This window comes from Ursus americanus, chromosome 33 (assembly GCF_024610735.1).
Source record: "Ursus americanus isolate L20-20 chromosome 33, mUrsAme1.1.p, whole genome shotgun sequence".
In the NCBI taxonomy this organism is placed as follows: Eukaryota; Metazoa; Chordata; class Mammalia; order Carnivora; family Ursidae; genus Ursus; species Ursus americanus.
This window is the reverse complement of record NC_142159.1, coordinates 14784324-14808589: the sequence shown is the minus strand read 5'-3', so window position 1 is coordinate 14808589 and position 24266 is coordinate 14784324. Positions and strand designations below refer to the sequence as shown.

General features: G+C 38.5%; 1 protein-coding gene across 2 annotated transcripts in view; it reads left to right on the top strand.

Annotated features, from left to right (window-relative positions):
- CDC42 (cell division cycle 42) overlaps positions 1–23373 on the top strand; it is a 45648-nt gene extending 22275 nt beyond the window's left edge. Inside the window, exons 2-6 of one of the 2 annotated variants that reach the window (XM_045782099.2) lie at positions 6237–6391; positions 8935–9007; positions 17023–17132; positions 17258–17455; positions 22332–23373. In XM_045782099.2, coding sequence (XP_045638055.1) covers positions 6287–6391; positions 8935–9007; positions 17023–17132; positions 17258–17455; positions 22332–22421 — 576 coding nt within the window. In that variant the 5' untranslated portion in view covers positions 6237–6286 and the 3' untranslated portion in view covers positions 22422–23373. Of the gene's footprint in view, positions 1–6236; positions 6392–8934; positions 9008–17022; positions 17133–17257; positions 17456–20849; positions 22302–22331 lie in introns of those variants that run through there. The other variant, XM_045782098.2, reaches the window with a different exon arrangement.
- The last annotated feature ends 893 nt before the right edge of the window (positions 23374–24266 follow it).

The following is a 24266-nucleotide window of genomic DNA, read 5'->3' as shown; positions in this document are numbered from 1 at the left end:
CCAGACACTCTTCTAAATTCTTTTTTTTTTTTTTTTAAGATTATTTATTTGACAGAGACAGCCAGCGAGAGAGGGAACACAAGCAGGGGGAGTGGGAGAGGAAGAAGCAGGCTCCCAGCGGAGGAGCCTGATGTGGGGCTCGATCCCAGGACCCTGGGATCACGCCCTGAGCCGAAGGCAGACGCTTAACGACTGAGCCACCCAGGCGCCCCTCTTCTAAATTCTTTACGTGTATTAATATATTCTATAAAGAAGGGAAAACCACCACAGAGAAGTTAAGTAAATTGCCTAAGGTCACATAGCTAGAGTGGTAGACCCAGTCTGACTCTTGAACTGGTGCTTTTAACAGGGGACCCAAAACCAGTTTCTGACAGATTGCTGAGCATAGGAAGCCTAAGAAATGGAAGATTTATGGGAATATAGAAAGGGGAAGAGCAAGGTCTCTCTTACTAATTCTTCCCTTCTCCCAATAAAATCTAGTCGTTGTCTGCAGGGTGAAGAAACAGGAAGTGAATTTAGCTCCTGTTTTTTTGCTTCCTCCTCTCCCTTCCTCTTGCAAGAGCTGGCAGCTGTCATAGGTATAGACTTGCCACTCCATTTGCAGTGATCGTGTTTGTTTTTAATTACTGTCACTTCTCAGGAGAGGTCGTGAGAGGAGAGGTGGTGACTAGTATAGTGTTTAAGAGCAGGGGCTTCGCAGTCATACCACTCGGGTTTAAATTCCAGTTCTGCCATTAACTGGCGGAGTAATCTTGGCCTACTTAACTTTATTGAGCCTCACTTTTCTTACCTGCAAAATGGGGATAATATATTACATACTTCGTAGGGTTGTTGGGAGGATGAAATGTATAAAAATGTGAAGTATGTTTAGAACAGTATATACCACATAGTAAGTGCTATATAAGTATTTGCTCCTATTATTATTTGAGAACACTTTTAGGTTAAACCAGTTATTGAAGCACCTTCGAAGTATCTTGGTTCATGCTCTCTCAATATCTAACATGAGTTTTTCATTTTAAATATGTAAAATGCCTGGTTGATACAGCTAATTCATGTTGGTAATTTTGATTGTACCTTAAGAAATTCACTTCTAGATGATCTAATAAAATGCCAGTAATGTTTATCTTAGCTTAGATTCTTGTGTAGTCCTTGTCTTGCTGTCATATAAGATAGTAGTTCTCAAACTTCATTGTGCATTAGGATTATGTAGGGAGTGTTGAGTCCTGATTTATTAGATTTGGGGTGAGGGTCTGGGAATCTGAATTGTTAACAGACCCATTCCAGGTAATTCTGGTGGTTTGATAATTTTGGAATTGCTGATTTACAGGCTAAATTCAAACATGTAGGCAGTGATGATTTGTATACTAAAAAACATTTAATTCACCATTTAACAATAGTGATTGATTCTATTCTCATACTAAATTACTTTGTTAACACCTGTTAGGTAACTTATATTTAGGAACTACTCTGTAAAATACAGAAATAAGATATAGGAAATACAAAAAGAAATAATACAGAAGTCTTCAGGTGAAGAAATATTTGGGTGGATTTCTAGTTTCATTTAATTTTGTGTGTGTGTGTGTGTCATTAGCTTAAATAGCAAATATATTCAGTTCATCTTATGTTTTTGGTATACCTATTATGTGCAAAGTGTGAAAAGTTTTGATTAGGCAATAAATCTGCCAGTGTAAGTTTTGACTCACTGGATGAAAATAGGTGTGAAGTAGGATCGATTTAACTAGCACACTTGGTAGATGAATTTATGTATATTGAGTATGTGCTGTGAGCCATGAGGTCCTTTTATATTATTTAATCTTTATAACAACTGTTCACAGTGTTGACATAATTAGTTCTGTTTTACAAATGAGAACATTTAGGCAAAAAGAGTTAAGAACCTTGCCCAGGTCATTAGTAAGTGCTGAGCAGAGATTAAAGCGTAGAGTTTTCCTGACTTCAGAGTTAAGAAAATTACTATTATTTATAAATGAAGTTTATGTATTAGTGGTATTCTTTGCAACTTTTTAGGCAGGACACACAAAGAATGGCCCAGTTGCCTTGAGGGCTGTTTCTTCTGCTGGGACAGGAAAAGATACAGACTTCTAAAGTTCTCAAAGTGATAATGTTTGTTCAGTGATCTAGCCAAACTATATGCAGAGCACATCTCTGTTACTCGAATCTATTACCTTCCATTGGAAAATCTTAAAGATTGCCCTCAGAAAGTTTGTCATTTAGTTTTAATGAATTCGTGCTTAAGTATGCAGAGGGAGGAGGCACCTGGGTGACTTGGTTATGTGTCTGACTCTTGATCTAGGCTTGGATCTTGATCTCAGGGTCGTGAGTTCAAGCCCTGGGTATGCTGGGAGTGGAACCTACTTAAAAAAAAAAAAAAAAAAAAAAAGAAGAATGCTGAGGGATTTATGAGCCCATTTGAAATAGTGTTACCTGTGTTCCTAAACTTAATATTGTGGATTTCTTCTAGTACAAATTGTGTTGTATCCATATGTTTTACTTTACAGTTGAAAGTTTCCTGGTGGCCAGAATGATCTCTCTTCTCTCTCTCTCTCTCTCTCTCTTTTTTTTTTTAAGATTTGTTTATTTGAGAGAGAGAGAGAGAGTGAGTGGCAGAAGGGGCAGAAGGAGAGAATCTTCATGTAGACTCCCAGTGGAGCATGGATCCCATCGCGGGGCTGGATCTCACAATCCATGAGATCATGACCTGAGCCAAAATGAAGAGTTGGGCACTTAACCGACTGAGCCACCCAGGCACCCCAAGAATGATATCATTAACATTTTCTTGCTCTTGCTGGTATCAGAGAGGGGTACTGCATTTAAGGTTTCCACAGAAAGAACCAGTTTTCTAAGACTGCTATTTGTGAATGGGCTGCCAAAGACAGCTAATTTTGGTGGAATTTCCAAATATGTTTATAATATATAAAAAAGGGAATTCAGTGTGAATCAGATTTAAATTATTCTTTTTAAATACAGTTATTAATGAAAGCTCTTTTTTGGAATGTTTTAGACCAGCTCCAACCTTGTCCTTCACGGCTTGTGATAGTTGTGATTTAGCACATGAGGCAGTCATCTTCATAGCTCTGATCATGGGAACTTTTCATTCTCAGTTTCTTCTTTCTTCTTCCCTAGGGAATCTTAATGAAAATTTTAAGAAACAGTGGCTCTTCCTCCACTAGATGTTTCAAGCTTATAAGTGGCCTGTTGATTTTGTATTTGCTTGTTAGTATGGGTTATAAGTCTTAAAAGAGAATACCAGATACTGATTGAAGATAAGGAGCTTCATGGTTAGGGATGACAATCAATTTGATTTCAACCACAATTAAAATTTAGAAGGAGCATTTATCTTAGATGTTTTTGAGACAGTCTCAGAAGTGGTCAGCTTTACTGTAAAGTTACTTGATAAATCCAGATACTTCTAGAATTTCAGTGATTCTAAGACATTTTTCTCCCACATTTAACACTTCTAAATTTAGGGTGTATTTAAAAATCATTGGCTTCTTACAGTCAATGAAATACCGTAATTAGGATATCAGTTCTGCTGCTGTAACAGAGAAATCCAAAATACTAAGGACTTAATGAAAGAGAAGTTTTTCTTTCTTGTGTAAAATTCCTGGAGGCAGTCCAGGGCTGGCCCATCCTATTGTATTACTCATCCTTAACGTGTAATTTGTGTCTTGTGGTTCAGTATGACTGCTTCAGCTCTCATCATCGCGTCTGCATTCCAGCCTACAGGCTGGAACAGGGAGACTATTCGCCTTGCTTTTAAGGCTAGTCCTGAAGGTTGCATCCATCATTTCCTCTCCCATTAATCACAGTGGTCACATCCAGCTGCAAAGGAATTGAGGAAATGTAGTCTGTGTTTACTGGGGACCATATACTTAAATGAAAATTCTATTACTGAAGAAGAAAGGAAGAAGTGGCAGACTGCTAGCAGTCTGTGCCACAGTGGCAACTATTACTTTCTGCCCAGTGTTCATGATTAAACTCTACGTAAAAAAGTCACCTGGTAATAATGATCAGGAGAAATAAAATGTGTAAGAACTGAACTTGCAATAGATTTGTAGGCACCTGGAAAATATTCTGTAGAATGATCAGAACTCTCTGCTTACCTTTCTTTTCTTCACTGTGAATTGAGAAGAAATTCTGCAGAAGATCTTATTTTATTTTTTTTACCAGAACATTAAGCTTCTTTTCAGCGGTAGATTGAGGAACCAGGAGAAGACAGCTCTTCCTCTTTCCTCTTCTTTATTATTATGTAAAAGACATTCTTTAGGAGTAATTCTCTATAATTAGCACTCAGTGTGCTTAAGTATTTTGATAAATAATTTTGATTTAGTTTAGGGATTAGGATCTTTAACCTTTAATGCTGTATTAGTATGAGTGCTTCTTTAGTGCATCATAAGGAAAAGGAAAGGAACAAGATAAAAGGAGGTTAAAGAGAAATAAAATCAGGATGATTTTGATGAGAAATGGGAGAGTGTATATTTCGTGTAAGTTACTCCTAATATATGTACAGAGATGTTAACAAGCATTTATAGCTCATTATGATTAAGAGTTGTGATGGGTACTGTAGGACTAAGTAGGCATGGCATCCTAGCTCAGTTAGGTGGTTCTCACATTTTTATGTTTAGTAAGGTGGCGGTTCTAGCCAACAAGAAATTGCAACTCCTTCAGGACTGTAATTGAAATAGGACTTTACCTCAAAATGCAGGTATATAGGGCATGATGTTTCTTTTTTATTCTCCCAGAAAAACTTCAAAGGCTTCTGGCTCTTGGTTTCAGCTCAGGTCATGATCTCAGGGTCCTGGGATTGAGCCCCATGTTGGGCTCCATGCTCAGTGGGGAGTCTGCTTGAGGGTTCTCCCCCTCTTCCTTTGCCCCTCCTCTGCGTGCACGCACTCACTCTCTAAGATAAAGAAATCTTAAAAAAAAAAAGTTTTCATTGACTCTAAGATGCCATTTATCCTGATTTCTTAGATGTCAAAATGTGGGGGGAAAATGACTGGTAATGATTTTAAGAATCTTTCAGTAAAGACATGTTCTGTTTTTTGTTTGTTTATTTGTAAAAGATTTTATTTATTGGGGGGGGCACAGGTTGGGGGGGAAGTGCTGAGGGAGAGGCAGAAGCAAACTCCCTGCAGAGCAGGGAGCCTAATGTGGGGGTCCGTCCCAGGATCCTGGGATCGTGATCTGAGCCGAAGACAGATGCTTAACCAACGGAGTCACTCAGGCACCCTGATTTTAGAGATGTTTAAATGTGAAAGCAACCATCTCTGAACTGATGAAATACAATAAATCTTTGGTGCATTTGTAATCAATAGCTTCTTAGAATGGAGGACTACAATAAGAGACACTAATTGTATCTGTTTATAAGTCAGTGTGCCTTAGAGTGATCTGACTCTTTATTATAAAAATGTAGGTTTTGGCCTCTTCGTGCCATGAATATTGAGTTAGTGACTAGGCAACATGGTGTCACAATAGCTGCTGAGACCAGGGATCACCCTGATCTTTGTCCAATTCCTCATATTGCTCTTCTGTTACAAGGGGTTGGTGGTGGTGCTCTGTAGCTTGTTGGTTACATCCTGGGTAACTGTAGTTCTAAGATCGGACAAATGGACCATTCTTTAAATCAGTGACTTCTGTATTGCAGTCTAGGACACATACACACGTGTGCACATGCAGCTGAAGGAAAAGTTTCACACAGTCATACCTGGCACACTACATGGAATTCATTCTGAAATAGCCTCTTCTCTTTCTTTTTTTCTTTTTAATTTTTTTATTAGAGCACATGTGCAGTGGGGGAGGGGCAGAGAGAGAGGGAGAGAGAGAATCCCAAGTGGGCTCCATACCTAGCACAGAGCTCAACACAGGGCTTGATCTCACAACTTTGAGATCATGACCTGAGCCAAAATCAAGAGTCGGACACTTAACTGACAGGTGCCCCCTTCTCTTTCATTATAGAAATAAATATGCTGCTCTTAACACTACTTTGGTCTTTAAAAAAAAGAACACTTTACGTTGAAAACAACCAGGGATCAGAAACTTAGCAAATTGACTCTTATTTGTTATCGTGATTTTGAGGTAGTCACTATTTCTCTTTTTAGGTTCTTTCAGCCACAGTAGTTGGGGTGCTAGTTTGTTCTTGCTCTGAATGAGTGAATCTCTTGCTAGTAACAAAAAAAAAATCACTACAAATGAAACAAATATCCTTTATCTTTTTGTAGGTCATCATCGAATTTGAAATATTTAAAGTGGATACAAAACTGTTTCAGCAATGCAGACAATTAAGTGTGTTGTTGTGGGCGATGGTGCCGTTGGTAAAACATGTCTCCTGATATCCTACACAACAAACAAATTTCCATCTGAGTATGTACCGACTGTAAGTATAAAGGCTTCCATCTGTTAGTGAAATGTATTCTATTTGGATATCTTTTGAAAACTCTGTGTGTACTGAAATTTTTCTGTTGTCTGCCTTTGTGTCCTGTTTTTAAAGATCTTCTCATGGGTAAATTATATACACTTTAAAATTAACTGAAAAATCAGTGAATAGTCAGAAGGGGTGATAGAAGGGTATGCAAGAAGTGCTGGGAGACCACACTCCAACAGACAAGATTCTAAAGAGTGGTGGTCTCAGTTTGGAGAAGTATGCTCTGTGTCTTAGAATGAGGTGACCTTCCACCCCCCCCCCGCCCGTTAACTTGGCCAGTGGGTAATCAGAGCTTGGAGGTCTGGGATGCGTTTTGGGGTCTTGTAACTTCAGAGAAAGTAGTATGTGTCTCCACTTATTCTCCTTAGGGGATAGAAGAGGATCTCATGGAGCTGTTGTCTTAGCATTAATGGAGTTGCAAATTGGTTTTTAAGGGCAGAGACCTGTTTTTGTTTTGAGAACACTAGCAGAAGCCTTTGGGGGTCCACTCCTTAGAAGAGTAGAGGGAAAATGGGAATAATAAAGATAACGAAGTGAGAGAGAGAAGAGTTATTTGGAGTAACACTCACTTGTGGAAGAACATGTTTGGGGATCCACTGTTTGTCCCAGGTTGGGTGACCCAACCCAGTGGTATAATTACGTTAAACACAGATGTTCCCTCAGTGATTCAGGCCAAGCTAGGGTTGGCCTGGCTTGCAGTGACCACCTCTGTTAAGTGAGTTATTTTAGGGGTTATGAAGAACCTATATATGGGTAATATGGGATTAGTATTGTTTGGCAATAAAAAGAAAGAAAATGTATGAATACTTTAGGTTAATCTTAAGAGACATGAACATTGTGAAGAGGCTGAATATAGGTTAAGAGTTTGGTGATTATGTTTAATTAGAATTGACAATCTGTAATATCCCAAAGCAGATAGAGTGATTGAGGTAGGCCAAGACTGTAGGAAGCAGGAAGGTTAGGTTTCTTGGATGGGGAGAATTTGAAGGTATAATTAAATATGAAATCATATTTTTGGGGTTGGCCCATTTGGGGACAGGGTAAGTGAAAAGTTCTGAGGTTGAGAGGGACTTTTAGGGGACTTTCAGAGATACATGAATCTTGTTTCAGAGTGAGGACAGCTATTGGAATTTTGGCATTTCAGTCTCCATTAAAGTTATTTTCTTGTAAACATGGTTTCTGAGTCTGTGTTATGACTTTGGTCATGAGGTGTTCTGTTTAAGGGGGCTAGTGGGTGTTTCATATATGTATTTGTATGTGAGTCTCTGGAATAGGGTTAGGTATGACTTAAATAATCTATGTGGTTGAGAGCTTAACCACATTCTTTATAATTTTCTGTGTTCTTGTTTTTTTTTTTTAAAGATTTTATTTATTTGAGATTGAGAGAGAGAGGGGGAGAGAGAGCAAGTGTGAGCAGGGGGCAGAGGGGGAGAGGGAGAAGCAGACTCCCTGCTGAGCAGGGGGTGGGCTGCGGGACTTGATCCCAGGACCCCAGGATCATGACCTGAGCCGAAGGCAGACGCTTAACTCTCTGAGCCACCCGGGTGCCCCTTCCTTGTTCTGTTACCAAGAACTGACTTTCCTTTAACTACCACCTGCCCCATGCCCTTTCTTCCACTCTTGTTTACATTTAAACAATCCATCAAAGCCTGAACCAGAAAGTTAGAGTTAGATAAAGCCAGGCTGATCTGAAAATGTAACATCCTTCTAGTCGGAAAGATTGCTTTTCATTTGTCAATTCAGAGCAATCCATGAATTAGTATTGGGTCTTTTTCCATTTAGCGCCATTACCTCCCATTTTCACAAATTATTTAGCACAAGCAATATTAGTATATACTGAGTTTGTCATGGGTTTTACAGTTTTTGCAAATAAAAGCATCTGGTCACAAAAGATCTCTTCAGTCATGTGGTTTGTATCCAGTAACATAAGTTTTATTCATGAAATCTCAACAAATAATCGCCAACCTTTTTTTGGACACTTGCCTTGACCTTGAGGGAACCTTTATTTCTCTCTGATGGTCTTATTTGTAACAAGGCGCTGCTTGTCTTGAACCCTGAAAGGAAGATTATCATGAATCTAGGATATTTAAATTCTAGATGAAAATGAAATGGTCTATGAAGAATTAATTTCTTAGGAATCAGATTGAGCGTTAAGATAAACTATAAACTTATTGTCTCAAAGTTTTAAACTTGAAGAGGATCGTTTTATATAGCTCGGGGACTCTACTTCTTTGATACCTCTAGCTTTTTTGTGGCTTTTAATCCAGGCTGCTGGGGTAGAACAGACCTCCCAGAGTAAGTCCCCCGTCACTTTTTCCCAAGAATCATTTAGTTCATGCAAGGACTTAGTTGGCAAGGTTGGTTATATAAGAATCATATGGACTAAGAGAGGAATTAAGTCTTAGAGAGGAAATATTGCCTTTACTTAAGAGTTGTCCTATCCCATTTTGACCATCCCCTTGCACACTAACGATGTTGTATTTTTGTGTTTTTAGGTTTTTGACAACTATGCAGTCACAGTTATGATTGGTGGAGAGCCATATACTCTTGGACTTTTTGATACTGCAGGTGAAAACTTGATGTCTTTTATGTTTTAGTCTCTAACTATTAACAGTTGCTGGTTGTGTGCCTTTTTTTGTGGACATTTTGGGAAACTAGCATATTAGCAAAGCACTTGCCTTTTGTTGATACTTAGGATCGAATATTGTGATGGCCGATGCTTGACTCAAGAGGCAGCCCCGGACCTGGAATCGCAGTAGGAGTTTGGAGTTCCTTGGGTGGATGGTGTGGAAGGAAGTAAAGTAGAGTGAGAGCAGAGTACATTAGGCAAACTGGATTATCACTCTCTGAAATTTGAAGGCTTATTTAGGATTTGTGTCTGTATAATAACATGTGCAGACAGCTTCTTGTAGAGATAGTTTGTTATATTACCTCTGAAAATGCTTTGAACATGAACCAATACCTCGTTCACATTATTGACTTTTGTGGTCAGCTTTTGAAATTTAAGGAGTAAATTGCTTTCTTCCTTACGTGTACCCAATTCCTCAGTGTTATTTCCTCGTTTTAACAGTGGCTGCACATCTTAATTTCTGACTTCTCTCTCTGCAGTCTCTGTTGTTATCAGCTTAATTAGCCAAAGGAAAATTTCAGAAAGATAACATTTTCATATTTAGGAATTCTCAGTGGTTCACTTTTTATGAGTTACCCTCTCCCTGTCTGCCAGCTGACCTACTGCTCTGACGGAGTATGTTATACTACTCACTTTGAGGGACTGTCTAGGTTTAGTTGGGAGGGTGAAATGGAGAGACAGTAGGACAGTAGTAAGCAGTTCAGCTTAGAGATCAGTGGCTTTCTACTGGTGGTTTAGGCCTTTCAAATGTTTATGAATTAAATTACAGGAGTAACGGTATCCTGGAGGAAACTTAGAAAATAGAAAAAGTAGTGACCTATTCTTTGCGATAGGTGAGGGATTTTTCTGTGTTTATATGTGCCCTTGGAGGCAATGTATATGCAGAAAAAAGATAATTTATGGCCTCCTGGGGTTGAAAATTAACTTAAAATTTTATTTTTAATTTTCAACTCGGTATTTAACCAGTATTTTGTTTTTTAGCTTTAGTCAAGTATATAATACAGTAGAATTCAGTCATTTTAAGTGTTCAGTTGATCAGTTTTACTGATTATACAGTCATGTAACCTCCACCATAATCAAGGTCTATCACTTAAAACACTTCTTCGTGCTCTTTAAGAGTCCCTTTTTGATTTGGCCTCAGGCAGCCACAGCTTTGCTGTCGTTGCAGTTTTCCTTTTTTAGAATTTTATGTAAATGGAATCCTATACTAATACGTAGTCTTTGCGCTTGATCTCTTTCACTCAGCATCATGCTTTTGAGATTCATCTATTTGTATGTATCAGTAGTTTTTTCTAATTGCTGAGTAGTAGTCCATACTGTGAATATAGCACAGTTTGCTTATCTGTCTATAAGTTGGTGGACGTTTGGGTTCCAGTTTTAAGTTACTGTGAATAGTGTTGCTGTGTGCATTTGTATACAAGTCTTTGTATGGACATATTTTATTTCTCTTCAGTATTTAGTTTTGGAGTGGATGAGCCTTTAAATTTAGTTGTACAACGTAATAACATTTTTTATTAAAATAGTCACTTTTAAGAAATCATTCTCAAGGTGGCCAAGGGTCCTTTGATTAATACTGGTTTATTTAACTTATTTGATAAGACTTTACTCCCAATCAGCCTCATTTACAACTGTGTTAAATATCTTCCGGCACTGTAAATTGGATTTATAAATTTAATATATTCAGTTTTCTGTTTTAATCAATTTGCTTGACCTGACAAGTGAAGCATTCCCAGGCTTTTATATACATGGCCTCAGGTAGCCTGATAACTTATGATTTCCTGTATTTATGTTTTAATTTATCATAAACAGTATTATTTATAACCTTTATAACATTCTCAACATTTTTCAACAAAAAAGTCCTGAGGTGTTAAGATCAGTTACTCAGTTACACATTTTAAATTGGAATGACAGAATAAATCTATCATGTTCTTTAATATGGCAGATTATTTTAAATATTCTAGGCACTGCATGTTAAATAAGGGTAGATTATTCCTAAATGTGACTGAAAATTAGCAATAATAGTATTTGATTTATTTCATCTTTATATTAGATTCTGGATCTTTCTGGGGGTTAAAAAACATTCACTAAGGAAATTATTTTATCAGCCCATGCAAGTTGGGGGGTTTCCGTCTTCACTAATGAGGTCACTATAAGCCAGAGGTTTTTTTTAGGTTTTTTTGTTGTTGTTGTTTTTGTTTTTTGACAGGCATTGGAGAATTGGGGCAGTAGGCATCCCTAGTGAGTCTCTGTCTTTGACACACTCGGGGAGACTTGTATCCTTCTACAGAGGCCTTAATCTCAGAGTCCCTGTCCCTGGTTCAAGTCATGTGATTAACTTAGTTTTCTTTCTGCTAAAGCTTTCATCCCCACTGAGATGGCCTTGGATTGTTTGATTGTGTTTAATCTGCTGGCTTTATGTCATTTTGTTCTGAATTCTTTTTATAGCATTCCTGTCTCACCTCTGGCTACAATTCTCTCTCTCTTTTTTTTAAGTGTGAAACAAAAACTGACAAGGGAGAACTATACTTCTCATACAAAGTCTCTAAACAAAGCTAATGGGTTATGTATAAGGGGTTCATGAGGTGCTGGCTGCAGCTCTTACAGATACATTTAATACCATTTAAGATCAGAGATAGGTGGCACCTGGCTGGCTCAGTTGGTGGAGCATGTGACTCCTGATCTCAGGGTCATTTAAGCCTCAGGGTAGTTTAAGCCCCAGGTTGGGGGGGTAGAGCCTACTTATTTTTTTAATTAAATAATTAAAGAATTTTTTAAATTTATTTTCAGTGATTTTTTTAAAAATTCTTTTGAGAGAACAAGCAGGGAGGAGGGGCAGAGGGAGAGAGAGGAGCAGATTCCCTGCTGAGCAGGGAGCCTGACTTGGGGCTCAATCCCAGGACCTGGAGATCGTGACCTGAGCCGAAAGCAGACACTTAACTGACTGAGCCATCCAGGAGCCCCTCTTTTTTTTTTTAATTTAAAAAAAATTTTTTAAAGATTTTATTTATTTGTCAGAGAGAGAGAGACATTGAGATTGAGCAAGCAGGCGGAGCAGCAGGCAGAGGGAGAGGGAGAAGTAGGTTCCCCGCCCAGCAGGGAAGCCTGATGTGGGAGTGGATCCCAGGGCTCTGGGATCATGACCTGAGCCGAAGGCAGACACTTAACCGACTGAGCCACCCAGGTGTCTCTAGAATCTACTTGAAAGGAAAAAAAAAAAAAGATTCCGTGTAGGGCTCTGTCTCTGTCTCACAGCTTTTATTTCTGTCTCTGTGTTCACGACACTGAATTTTTGTTCATGAGTTTCCCCCCCAGTTCTTTTCTTTTTTTTTCCTTTCACATGTACTGTTTTGTATTTTGTTCTTTATTTAGCTTTTTTTAACTTAACATCTTTATCATGTTAAGTTGTATAATCGTTGTTTTGTTGTATAATCATCACCGCACGGTCCATTCCTTTCTATGTCAGACTTTTAAATGTTACTCTTTATTACAAAGATGCAGGTTTTACTTACAGGGAAAAATAATAAAAACGTAGATAAAAAATGAAAAAGCATCTGTATTCAGAGACAGTCATGTCTTAGTGTACGTCCTAAACAGAGCTCTTCCTGTAACGCTCATTGTATTTATCCTTAGGGAGAGGGGATATTATTATTTTCTCCCCCTCTCTTTACCTTCCTTTTTCTCTTAAAACAATATGGTGATGTCTCTCAAGGTTGTGCTTGTCTGTCCTAGTCCTCATCGTGACACAGTCTGTCGTATGGCAGATCACACCACAGTTTAGTTTCTTTTGTTAATGTTTGGGGTCTGTTTGCAGTATTTTGTATTAAGACCTTTCCCTGGTCGAACATTTATATATATATATATATATATATATGTTTTTAAAGATTTTATTTTATTTATTTGACAGAGAGAGAGACAGCCAGCGAGAGAGGGAACACAAGCAGGGAGAGTGGGAGAGGAAGAAGCAGGCTCCCAGCAGAAGAGCCTGACGTGGGGCTCCATCCCATGCCCTGAGCCGAAGGCAGACGCTTAACGGCTGAGCCACCCAGGCGCCCTGAACATTTTTATATTTTAACACACATTCTTTTTTGTCTTTTTTTTTTTTTTTTTAAAGTAAGCTTCATGCCCAGCATAGAACCCATTGTGGGGTTTGAACTCACAATCCTGAGATGAGATCAGGAGTCAGGCTCTTAACCGACTGAGCCACCCAGGCACCCCCTTTTTTGTCACTTTTTATCCTGATTCAGTTTCGGACTTACAGAAAAGTTGCTAGTACAAAGAACTCCTTACGAGACTCACCAGTTCTTAATGGTGTGACTTTCTCTTGCTCTGTATGCATGTTGTTTTTATTTCCAAACCATTTGAGAGTAAGTTGAATACATTATGCCCTTTTGCTTTTTAATGCTTCAGTGTATGTATTTCTTAAGAGCAAGGATATTCTCTCACAGTATACTTATCACATTCAGGAAATATAACATTATATATAACATTTTAAATTTTAATCTACAGTCAGTGCCTAATAATGTCCCTTACAGCAAAATTTCTTTCTGAAACAGAAAGAAACATGCATGTCACATAGGAAGCAGGATTACTAAGTGCCATTAAATTTTGAATAATTGGTTGTAGAAAAAAATGATTAGGTTTGAGTCTGTAGTGGTAAATACCATGAAATGTTTAGTTTGTTTTCTTCTTGTATTTATAGTGCCCTACTGGAATGCTCTAAAAATGTGGCTTTTGGCAGTAAATTCTTATTTTTCATGCCATGAGATTCTTTCAGACTTTCATATGGGCTGGAGTCCTCAGTTCACACTGACTTAGTTCCTCTTGAATTTCAGTTTTATATATGAGATTAAACAAGGGAAAGGTCAGCAGCCCATGGGAGGTATCCCTGCTCTTCAGCAAATGTTGAAAGTTAAGCAGTGAGTTGGTGTGCTGTTAGAGTAGGTACAATTTAAGACTTGTAGTCAAAACCTGACTTGCACGTAGAGTGAAATTTTCTTCTTCTTCTTTTTTTTTTTAAGGTTTTATTTATTTATTTGACAGAGGGACAGTGAGAGAGGGAACACAAGCAGGGGGAGTGGGAGAGGGAGAAGCAGGCTTCCCGCTGAGCAGGGATCCCGATGCCAGGCTCCATTCCAGGATCCTGGGATGATGACCTGAGCTGAAGGCAGACTGAGCCACCAAAGTGCCCCTAAAGAGAAATTTTCTTGATCATGTTGTGTACCTTAAGGGATGCTCAGTGAGGACATTGACTCTATCAAGTGAATAATGGTATTTATGGTGTACTTAGAGGATAAATTTTAGCTGGATCACTTATGCTTGGATAATGAAGAATCTTGCTCATCTTAAGGGATTGCATTCATTCTTTTTCCTTAAATGTAGCACTTGAAGCAGAAGTAGAGGTAAGGTAGCCTACTTTCTGTTTATTGAACAATTTTATTTCTGATTTTTTTTCTCCTTTGGAAAGGAAAAGAAAGATATTTATAGCTTCGAAGGTTTGTTTATCAGAAATAAACAGACTGACCAATACTGCTTTGGACCTAGTATTCAAAAAAGAACGGCTATTTATTTTCTGTCTTCATTGGAGTAGAAGGTTCGCATCTAACACATTGGACACTCATTTAGACGCTCTTAGTGGTGCTCAGGAATATAGAGTTGGATCTGTTTTTGATGTGCAGTAACATGGATTGATTGCAGTGGCTGAATGACTAAAAATGAAGCCCTTTTGTAGTCTATGTCAGGCTTAATTTTTTTGAAATATATTCATTCCATTTGAATAGAGAATAAAGCTAAGAAGAGGTATGTGAATGTGCTTTTTTTTTTTTTTTTTTTTTTAAATAAGGCTTGGTTAGTTGTTTTATCTCCTTATTTTTAAAACCTATTTTTTGTTTGGTTTTATTGGAGCTTTGGTATGCAGTGTGGCAAAGCTCCAGCCAGTGTTAGAGCTCAAGCTGTTTAGATTGAGAGAATTAAGGAGTTTGGCTGATTTTGTTTTCTTTAAGCCCGTTCTTTTCTTTTTAAATCTCTTCCATGTCTGTCATTATACATTCTACATTATAATTTAAGAAGTGAAAGTTACACTTCTAAGTGCATACCTTTAAAGCCTTTGACTCTGACCCTAGCGTATTGTTAGAGTAAGCATGCACTCAGTACTAGAGGTGGTGATGATTTTCTTTTTTTGTAACCTCCTTCCTTCTTCCCTTTTTGTTTAACCTTTATTTTAATCTCTGTATTGTCCTGAAGATAGATACCTTTATTGTCTACTCACAATGTATTGCTCATTCAAGTGGCAATAACAGTAATGTCTTTAATTACCGTGTTTTGATAGCTACCCTAAATTCTTGTGTTCTCTCTCAGTGCTGGCAAAAAATGTTTTTTCACTGGCATGCAGAATATTTAACTCTCCTTTTCCCTTCCTTTAAACATTTTTTATTGTGGTAAAATACATATAATGTAGAATTTATCATTTTAACCAGTTTTAAGTGTACAGTTCAGTGGCACTAAGTACTTAACTGTTCTTTTAAAACATAGGATTGCTGTAGCTCATTTTTAAAATTGGAGTGTTAGACCCTGTCCTGGCCACTCCTCCCCTCCCCTCATGGTTATGGAAATATGTGTAGATACTTTAAAAAACTTTTTATCTGGAAATAATTTTTAAGCCTACAGAACAGTTGGGAGAATTGTACCAGAAGCCTCCAAACACCCTTTAACAAGATTTACCAATTAGCATTTTGCCCTGTTTGCTTTATTATTGTCTTTCAATATAATATGCACATGAATTGTTTTTCCCTGAGCTGTTTGAGAGTAAGTTGACAGCATAGCCATTTAGTCTTGAATAAATACATATTTCTTAAGAACGGAGACATTCTTGTGTAACAGTAAACAACTTATGGAAATTTAACATTGATACAGAACTTGAATCCAACATCTCTATTCCAGCTTTGTCAGCTGAGCCGAGTCCAGCGTTTTCTGCTTTCAGTACAGGCTCATGTATAGCGTTTAGTTGTCCTGTGTTTTTAGTCTTTTAATTTGGATCAGTTCTTTAGCCTTTTTTTTTTTTTTTTGTCCTTCATGACATTATTTTTATAGAATACAGGTGCATCTTCTCCCTTTTCTCCCCTTTTAAAACATTCCACACTTTGGATTTGGTCTGCGTTTCCTCATGATTAGGTTCCGATTATATATAGAATAGTACATTAGGGATGTGTCTTTCTCAGGATGTAAAGCTAAGGGCACACGATACTCATCCGCCACTCACTGGTGATGGTAATTTTAATGACTCAGCCAAGGTGATGTCCAGTTTCTTGGCAATATAGTTCCATTTTTTCCCCTTGCGGTTTATCAGCAGTCTTTAAGACCATACAAATATTCTCATTTTCACTAGGATAATCCTCACATAGGTGTGGCATCCATTGATTCTTGCCCAGGTATTTTTTTCTAGGTGTTCTCATTTTCATATACTGGCCTTTAATGCACACGGTAACTAAGCCTGTGAATATGCTTTGGGAATCATGACGGGCAGTGGATTTTGTCAGCTGGGTTTCCCTGAGATTTTTGTTTCCTTAGATGGTATCACTGTTATTATTTCTTAACCAGATCTGAACAGGATTGATTTTAACCATTTCTGTAGCAACAACTTAACTGTTTTTATTGCATTATCGTTGGGTTGCTTATGGACACAAAGATTGAAAACTACAAACTGGTAATAAACAACTAATGTATAACAATTTCATTGCTGTTTTCAGGGATTGAAATATTAAATAGAATTAGCTGAGTAAGAATGTTCATCAAGTATTATATTACAAAAGCCATACATTTTATTAGATGAGTAAGTTGCTTTCTCAGTAATGGTTAGCATGCTCTTAGCTGCTTGCTTAATCTGTTGACTGACTTGTGATTTTGATGCTGTGAGGACACCAAGATTCAGTTGCTGACTTCTCCAATTTTTTTCCTCCAGGGCAAGAGGATTATGACAGATTACGACCGCTGAGTTATCCACAAACAGATGTATTTCTAGTCTGTTTTTCAGTGGTCTCTCCATCCTCATTTGAAAATGTGAAGGAAAAGGTGAGTTGATCAGATACTCTTGCCCTGAGAAAGGTGGTCCCAGAACTTCTGTTGAGTTGTTGTAAAAAGCTTTATAAGGCTTGTGGATTAATTCAGATGTATTTTTTAAAATACTTCTTCTCTAGTGGGTGCCTGAGATAACTCACCATTGTCCAAAGACTCCTTTCTTGCTTGTTGGGACCCAAATCGATCTCCGAGATGACCCCTCTACGATTGAGAAACTTGCCAAGAACAAACAGAAGCCTATCACTCCAGAGACTGCTGAAAAGCTGGCCCGTGACCTGAAGGCGGTCAAGTATGTGGAGTGTTCTGCACTCACACAGGTGAGGACTATGTAACCCCTTGTTTATTTACAGTTGGGTAGTTTCTTAAGAGTATTAGGGTTCGGGGGTTATTATTTTTTTTTTTTTAAAGATTTTATTTATTTATTTGACAGAGATAGAGATAGCCAGCGAGAGAGGGAATACAAGCAGGGGGAGTGAGAGAGGAAGAAGCAGGCTCATAGCGGAGAGCCTGATGTGGGGCTCGATCCCAGAACGCCAGGATCATGCCCTGAGCCGAAGGCAGACGCTTAACCGCTGTGCCACCCAGGCGCCCCTCGGGGGTTATTTTTAACAGTGGTCTGCAGTGCTCAAGAAAGCTGCTTGGGAAGACTAGGGCCAGCTTCATAGTATATATTCTTTTGCTAGAGGTTCTGTGTTTATGGAGAAAATTATTAAGCTCTGAGTAAAACTCTTGTGTTGGTGAGCTCCCATATTGTACTGACCCATTTGTAGTGGTTAGGGATTGTGTTAAAAATTTTTTATGGGAGGGTTCCAGATTAGCACTAATTTGCAAGAGAGTATGTGAATGATCCCCCCCAGACACTCTTTATCTAAATGTATCTGATCTTTTCCTGTCAATTCTGACCCCTCATGCTACAATTCAGCTGTCATAGGGAATTAGAGTAATTGAAACTTTCATGTCAGAGAAAGCTGCGTTTGCTATTTCTCAAGCATGCTTTATAAAAGAGCATCAGTTCTTGTGTTTTTAGAGACATTCCTTCCTCATATGGTCCTCTCTGTCCTTCTGTCCTTTCCTGAATAATTTAATTGGAGCTCTTCTCCTAGTTTGATGGGAAACATGAGATTTTGAGGATAGGGAACAGTGTCCGAATATTTAGAGTGGGAGCTATAACTGACCTATGTGGTTTCATCTTTTCCACCCTCATGGTTTTACTGGCTGATTCTTCCCTTTGAGTACTGTTCTGGGGGCAAAGGGAAAAATTATGGAAATAGCACAGAATTATTTTATTCTATTGGTACCGGCGCTCTGAAGTTTGAACATTGAGCAAACATGTCTAATTAAAACAGGGCAGGGCTAAAGAGGTTTCTTATAATTACGTTAAATCCATTTAGATTTATCATGCTTACTTGTTTAAGTAATTGCTCTTTTTATTAAGTTTTTTAAAAAACACTATTAGATTCTTGATTATATGTATACTAAGGCAGATGGCATATATAATCAACCTATTATGCATGTACTAGGTGCTTAGTATGTATGGCCTAGACATAATTTAATAATCTCCAGTTCAGTGCTAGGTTGGATATTTAAAGATAAAATTTTTATGCTTAGCTGGGTATTCCACAGAATAATTTACAGGTCTAAAATCATTCTCCCAAACCCAGTTTTCCTTGGCAGTTCAGTTCTGTTGTAAAAGCAGATATTTTAAAGTTCAGAAGATTTTATATCCTCTCACACACAGCACTGACTGAGATTAAAAAAAAAAAAATGCCTGATGCGTCTGTGTTTTGATACCATCATCAGGAAAGTGAGAGGTGTGTGTGTGTGTGTGTGTGTGTGTGTGTGTGTGTGTGTGTGTGTGTGTGTGGGGAAGGATATATGTGGAACACATGCGTCAGATGATAACTAACTCTCTCTGCATCCTTCGCATAGCCCTCTCCTCCAAGTATGGGTTGCTTTTGGGGGGAAGTGGAAGCAAATAGACCATGTGGACCCAATTCTAGGTCGCTGGTGAAGTTTAAAGAATTGGATGCTCCCATTCAAGATTTTTTGCAATATGAACAGGTTTATACAGTAAGTCACTTTGTAGACAGTAGGAATTCGAAAAGGTCTTAGCAACTACGTTTTTCTTACCAGATTTTGACGTTTGGAGAAGTCAAAAGAGAAGATAGAAAATGGGGTGGCTGGTTGTGTTTGGGAGATAGAACTTTCAGAATTCCAGATTCTGTTTGTCGATTCCTCTAAAACTGAACTCTTTATATAATCAGATAGTGTGAGTAAAGCAGAGATTTGTTTTATAGAGGATTAGTTATCTTGGTCAATAAGGAAGAAAGGGTTTGCTTTTTATGAAGGGGTGCCCTAATTTCTCATGGTCATCCTCTTTTTTTTCCCTTATAAAATGCATTTCCCTTTTCACCCTTCCCTTTTCCTGTTATATTTGACTACCAGTTTGCTCTGAGATGTGTAGAGAGAATTTTAGAGGAACTTTACTTTTGTTTAGCATTTCTGCTTTGTAAAAGACTTAGAAGAAAACTTCTTAACCTCTTTGCTTCTTTTTAAGTACTTAATGTTATTTCTCATTTATTTTGTACCTCATGGGATGTGTGGGTGCCAGTCTTTTGGGTTGCCTAGGGTTGGGGTGGGAATACCTGGGGTAATCTGGGGCTGGTACTTGTTACTGGAGCTGTGTTCTGGGGCTTATGGGAGATTTTTACTTGGGATCAAACTGACTTAAAGAACACGTGACACCTCTTTGGGTGGTAAACTGTGGCTTCAGATTTAGGTGAGTTTAGGTGAGTCTTTAGACCTGGGCCCAAGGTACCAGTGCTGCTGAGTCACACTGTCACGTTGGAGTTCTGCCTGAGGTGTAAGTGTATTTCTGCATCTTAATCCCTGTAGATCTGAGAATATTCTTTGTTTTCACTCCATGCTTTATGCTCTGATATCCATGAAGACATCTTAAAGCATTGGACTGCTTGCTAAAACTCATTCTAGTACCCCATTCTTTGTTTTCCTATGACTTGGGTGGTGGTTACTTGCTCTAATAACATTACTGAATAACTGAAGTATATGCTGTTTCTAGAGTCTGTTTCTTAAACTTCTCCCAGGTGGTACTGTTGAACAATTAACACTCTTTTTAAATGTCTGAACCATTTTGTTCTGGGAAGCTGATTTACTCTAAATCCTGATTAATCCCATCCAGATATGTCATTGAATCTAGAAACATGTAGCATGCCTGTTAGTCTGCTGTTTGTGTCCTTCAGTTATTCAGGGGCTGAATTCACAGAAGCCTGAAATTGTAATTGATTTATTTCCAAAAGGTGTGTGTGCCATTCTTCTCATTGGAGATACTGGGGAGTTCTACAAGACTTACCCGACGCATCTGTCTTTTGTTTACGTATCTTTTTTTTTTTCTCCTGGCTTTATTTTCATTAAAATGTTTTTTCAAAGTGTGATTGTTTTAGAAGTCAACGTACAGCATTTTCATAAAAATTGCTTTCTTGCTCAGTTAATCTTTTTTGTGTAAGAAGTTTCTGTTCAGTTATCTACTGTCCTGATAATGGGCTTTAAGCTCTTGCTCTCTGGCACTTATTTTTCTGAAGGCACGTTGCTTCTGTGAATTCAGCCCGTTTAATCCGGACTGCTATTGTATCTGCTAGTCTTTCTAATCCTCTAACCTGGCTGCTATTCTCTCTCCTCCCCTCTGTCTTGTAGAGAGGTCTGAAGAATGTGTTTGATGAGGCTATCCTAGCTGCCCTCGAGCCTCCGGAAACTCAACCCAAAAGGAAGTGCTGTATATTCTAAACTGTTTTCTCCTTCCCCTCTTTGCTGCTGCTTCCTGTCCCACTACTGTAGAAAGAGCATTTAAAAACAAAAGGAATAAAACCATCCTGTTTGAAAGCCTCTGCGTCTTTTTACTCACCACCTAAGAGCAACCTCTGTATTAGTTTTTGATCAAGAATGCAATATCTTATAGAATATTTTTTTGTGATCAGTAGTCAAGTTGGACTTGTTTAACTTTCTGCTTCTTGAGTTGCCTGATGCTCAGAGCTATTTGGTTTGATTACTATTGCAAAAGGGAACTTGGTGTGGCATTAAGAATGTTCTCTTGGAAAAAATAAGAGTTTTAACACTTCTTAGCTCTAGATGGAGAAAATAACACAAACATCATTTTACTCTTATGATCAATTGTAATTGTAATTGCATGACAAACTTTATGGAAAAGGGGTGACCTGCTAGTAGAGTGTAACGGGGAAGGGAGGATTCTTCTCTCGTTTTCTTTTGTGCAGTGAAACTTTGTGTTGCTATTGCTTTGGCTGTCTGTGCTGTAGTGGAGTATTTGTCAGTCGGGGTGGGAAAGGTATTAATGTATCTGCTCTGCTTTATGAAATCATTTGTTATACTATCTTTTAAGAACAGCATCCATTTTAACCGTTGACTTAAGGTTTGTTAATGTTGAGATGTAAAGCTGCCACCTTTATATTTTCCTGCTTCTGATTTTATTGTTGTGAGGGAAACATACAATTGTGGTTACCTTCAAATTTTGAAATTAAAAATATACAATTGTTTGTATAAATGCCTGATGAAGCTTTATTCCTTTTGCACGGACTGGTTCTAGTTTTACATATGTATCAGGTGCCCACATTTTGCTTCCTTGAGCCCCCTGGCTTTGTCTGATTGGTGGGATGCAGGGAGTTCAGAGTGAAGGTCTTTGACGCAGCCGCGGTATCCGCGCTCTCCATCTTTGCCTGCGCCTTCCATGTAACAAGGATGCCGCTGCCCGCTGCCGGCCCTCTTGGTCCTGTTCCATACTCCGCTGTTTCATTGGAATGCAGAGCTGCTTCACTTGTTTTTTTGTAAAATGTTTCAGCAGCATATTACACAACTCATATTGAATGAGCAAATGACACATGTGGCTTGTTCGCTTCTTGTGACATACTTTGGTCTGCAAAAAGCTTTCTCAGAGGACCACTGTCTCATTCATGAATATCCACTCCTCTGCTCCTGAATTGCTGAATCCTTCCCGTGTCCTGCCTGGACAGAACTTGGTGAAGTGGGATGATTGTGTTGTGATTCAGAGTTTTTAACGTTTCATTCTTTGCGCACTCTTGGGGGTTTGAATGTTTTTAATTTGATCTTCAGCTTTATTATACTGAAAATCAGACTGCCCATTTTTTTCTTTCTACCCCTTTTCAGAAAGGCCTAAAGAATGTATTTGACGAAGCAATATTGGCTGCCCTGGAGCCTCCAGAACCGAAGAAGAGCCGCAGGTGTGTGCTGCTATGAACATCTCTCCAGAGCCCTTTCTGCACAGCTGGTGTCAGCATCGTACTAAAAGCAATGTTAAATCAAACTAAAGATTAAAGATTAAAATTCGTTTTTGCAATAATGACAAATGCCCTGCACCTACCCACATGCACTCGTGTGAGACAAGGCCCGTAGGTATGGTCCCCTTCCCCCTCTCAGTACTAGTTAATTTGAGTAATTGTGTATTGTCAGAAAAGTGATTAGTACTAGTTTTTGTTTTGTCGTTTAAACAAAATTTTTTTTGTTTTTTTTGTTTTTTTTGTTTTTTTTTTTGTTTTTGTTTTTTTTTTTGTTTGTTTAAAAACGAGGCATGCTTGTGATGACTCTGTAACAGACTAATTTGGGTTGTTGAAGCTGCTCCCGGGCTCCATCCACTCTGGAGAATGATCTGGGACGTTTAGTTTGTTTTTGTTTTTGTTTTTGTTTTTCTTCTTTTTTTTTTTGTGGGGGTGGGATGGGGTGCGGGGAGTGTGTGTGGGGTTTGTTTTTATTTAGTCATGTTTTTTTAAATTCATTAACCATTGGACAGCCCTTAAGGGGAGGAGGACGGATTGATTCCACATTCCACTTCCTAGATCTAGTTTAGAAAACTCGTTCCCCACCTGGTGCTCTTAGGAAGGAGTATAGTAAATGCCTCATTTAATAACATACTCCTTTTTGAAAGTTGCCTTTTCTCTCCACCCTTGAGTAGGTCCAGTATTTGATGAAACTCATGAAAGTGGGTGGAACCTGTCTTGCCCCTCCTCTTTTCTAGGATGCACTATATATGTGACTGTGACTTTCAAGGAAATTTGTTTGCCATTTGCTGATTTTTTTTTTTTTGAAGTTAATTTCTAACTTCTTTCACTGATAAATGAAGAAAAGTATTGCACCTTTTGAAATACACCAAATGGATTGAGTACGTAATTAAACACCATTTTTTTCCCTGTCAGTCATTGTCTTATATGCTTAGCATAGATGTCCAGCTTAATAGCGTACGATACGGTGTTCCTAGAACACAGCGGAAGACCTGGGAAATCGAGGAAATGTGAGGGGTGGCGCTAGGAGACAGATGTCTGTGGAATGATGCACATCCTCTTTCAAGTTGGGAGGATGGAGACCTGCTTCATGAAGAAGCTGGGGGTGTGGGTGGGGGTGGGGAGAACATTTAACAACATGGGGACCAGTTGGGGGAATCCCCTTATTTCTGTTTTGCATATGAGGAACCCTAGAGTAGCTAGCTATGGCTCTCTAGTTTAATAAAAAAATCATGGAGTCTTATGAAGACTCTTCATAAGTGTTAATAGGGATTTTATCCACTTATTTTGGTTGCAGTTTCCAATTTTTAAAAATGTTTAGGTAATCTTCTCCACCTTCCCCAAATCCTAATTCTTGTAGATTCATTAGTGTTGAACCAATGCTTTCTCATGTCTCAATTCTTTGTATATGCATTCTTTTCAGATGTATTAAACAAACAAAAAACCCTTCACAAGCCAGCCTGGGGGTTGTTCTTTTCCCTCCGCCTCTTTTTAGATCCGTAGGAGTCGGCACTTGACTCTTAGTAACATCAGTTTCTAACAAATTTTGGGATAAAATTTTAAAGCTTTATTGTTTTTAATGTACTTTATTTCCTTTCTGGCCTTCAGTTTGAGGTGATGGTTTCCGCTCAGTATGTGCAGCTTTGTGCCTTCTCCCGTGAGTTTGGCAGGTAGCCTGCAGACTCCTTCTCTTTAAAACCAGGTGGGTTCATGGCAGTCCTTAGTGAAGGCGATGCTCCGGAAGCTCCCGCTCACGTTGGGAGGGAATGGCAACACACCTCTCGCATCCATTGGTCAGTTGGAAAGC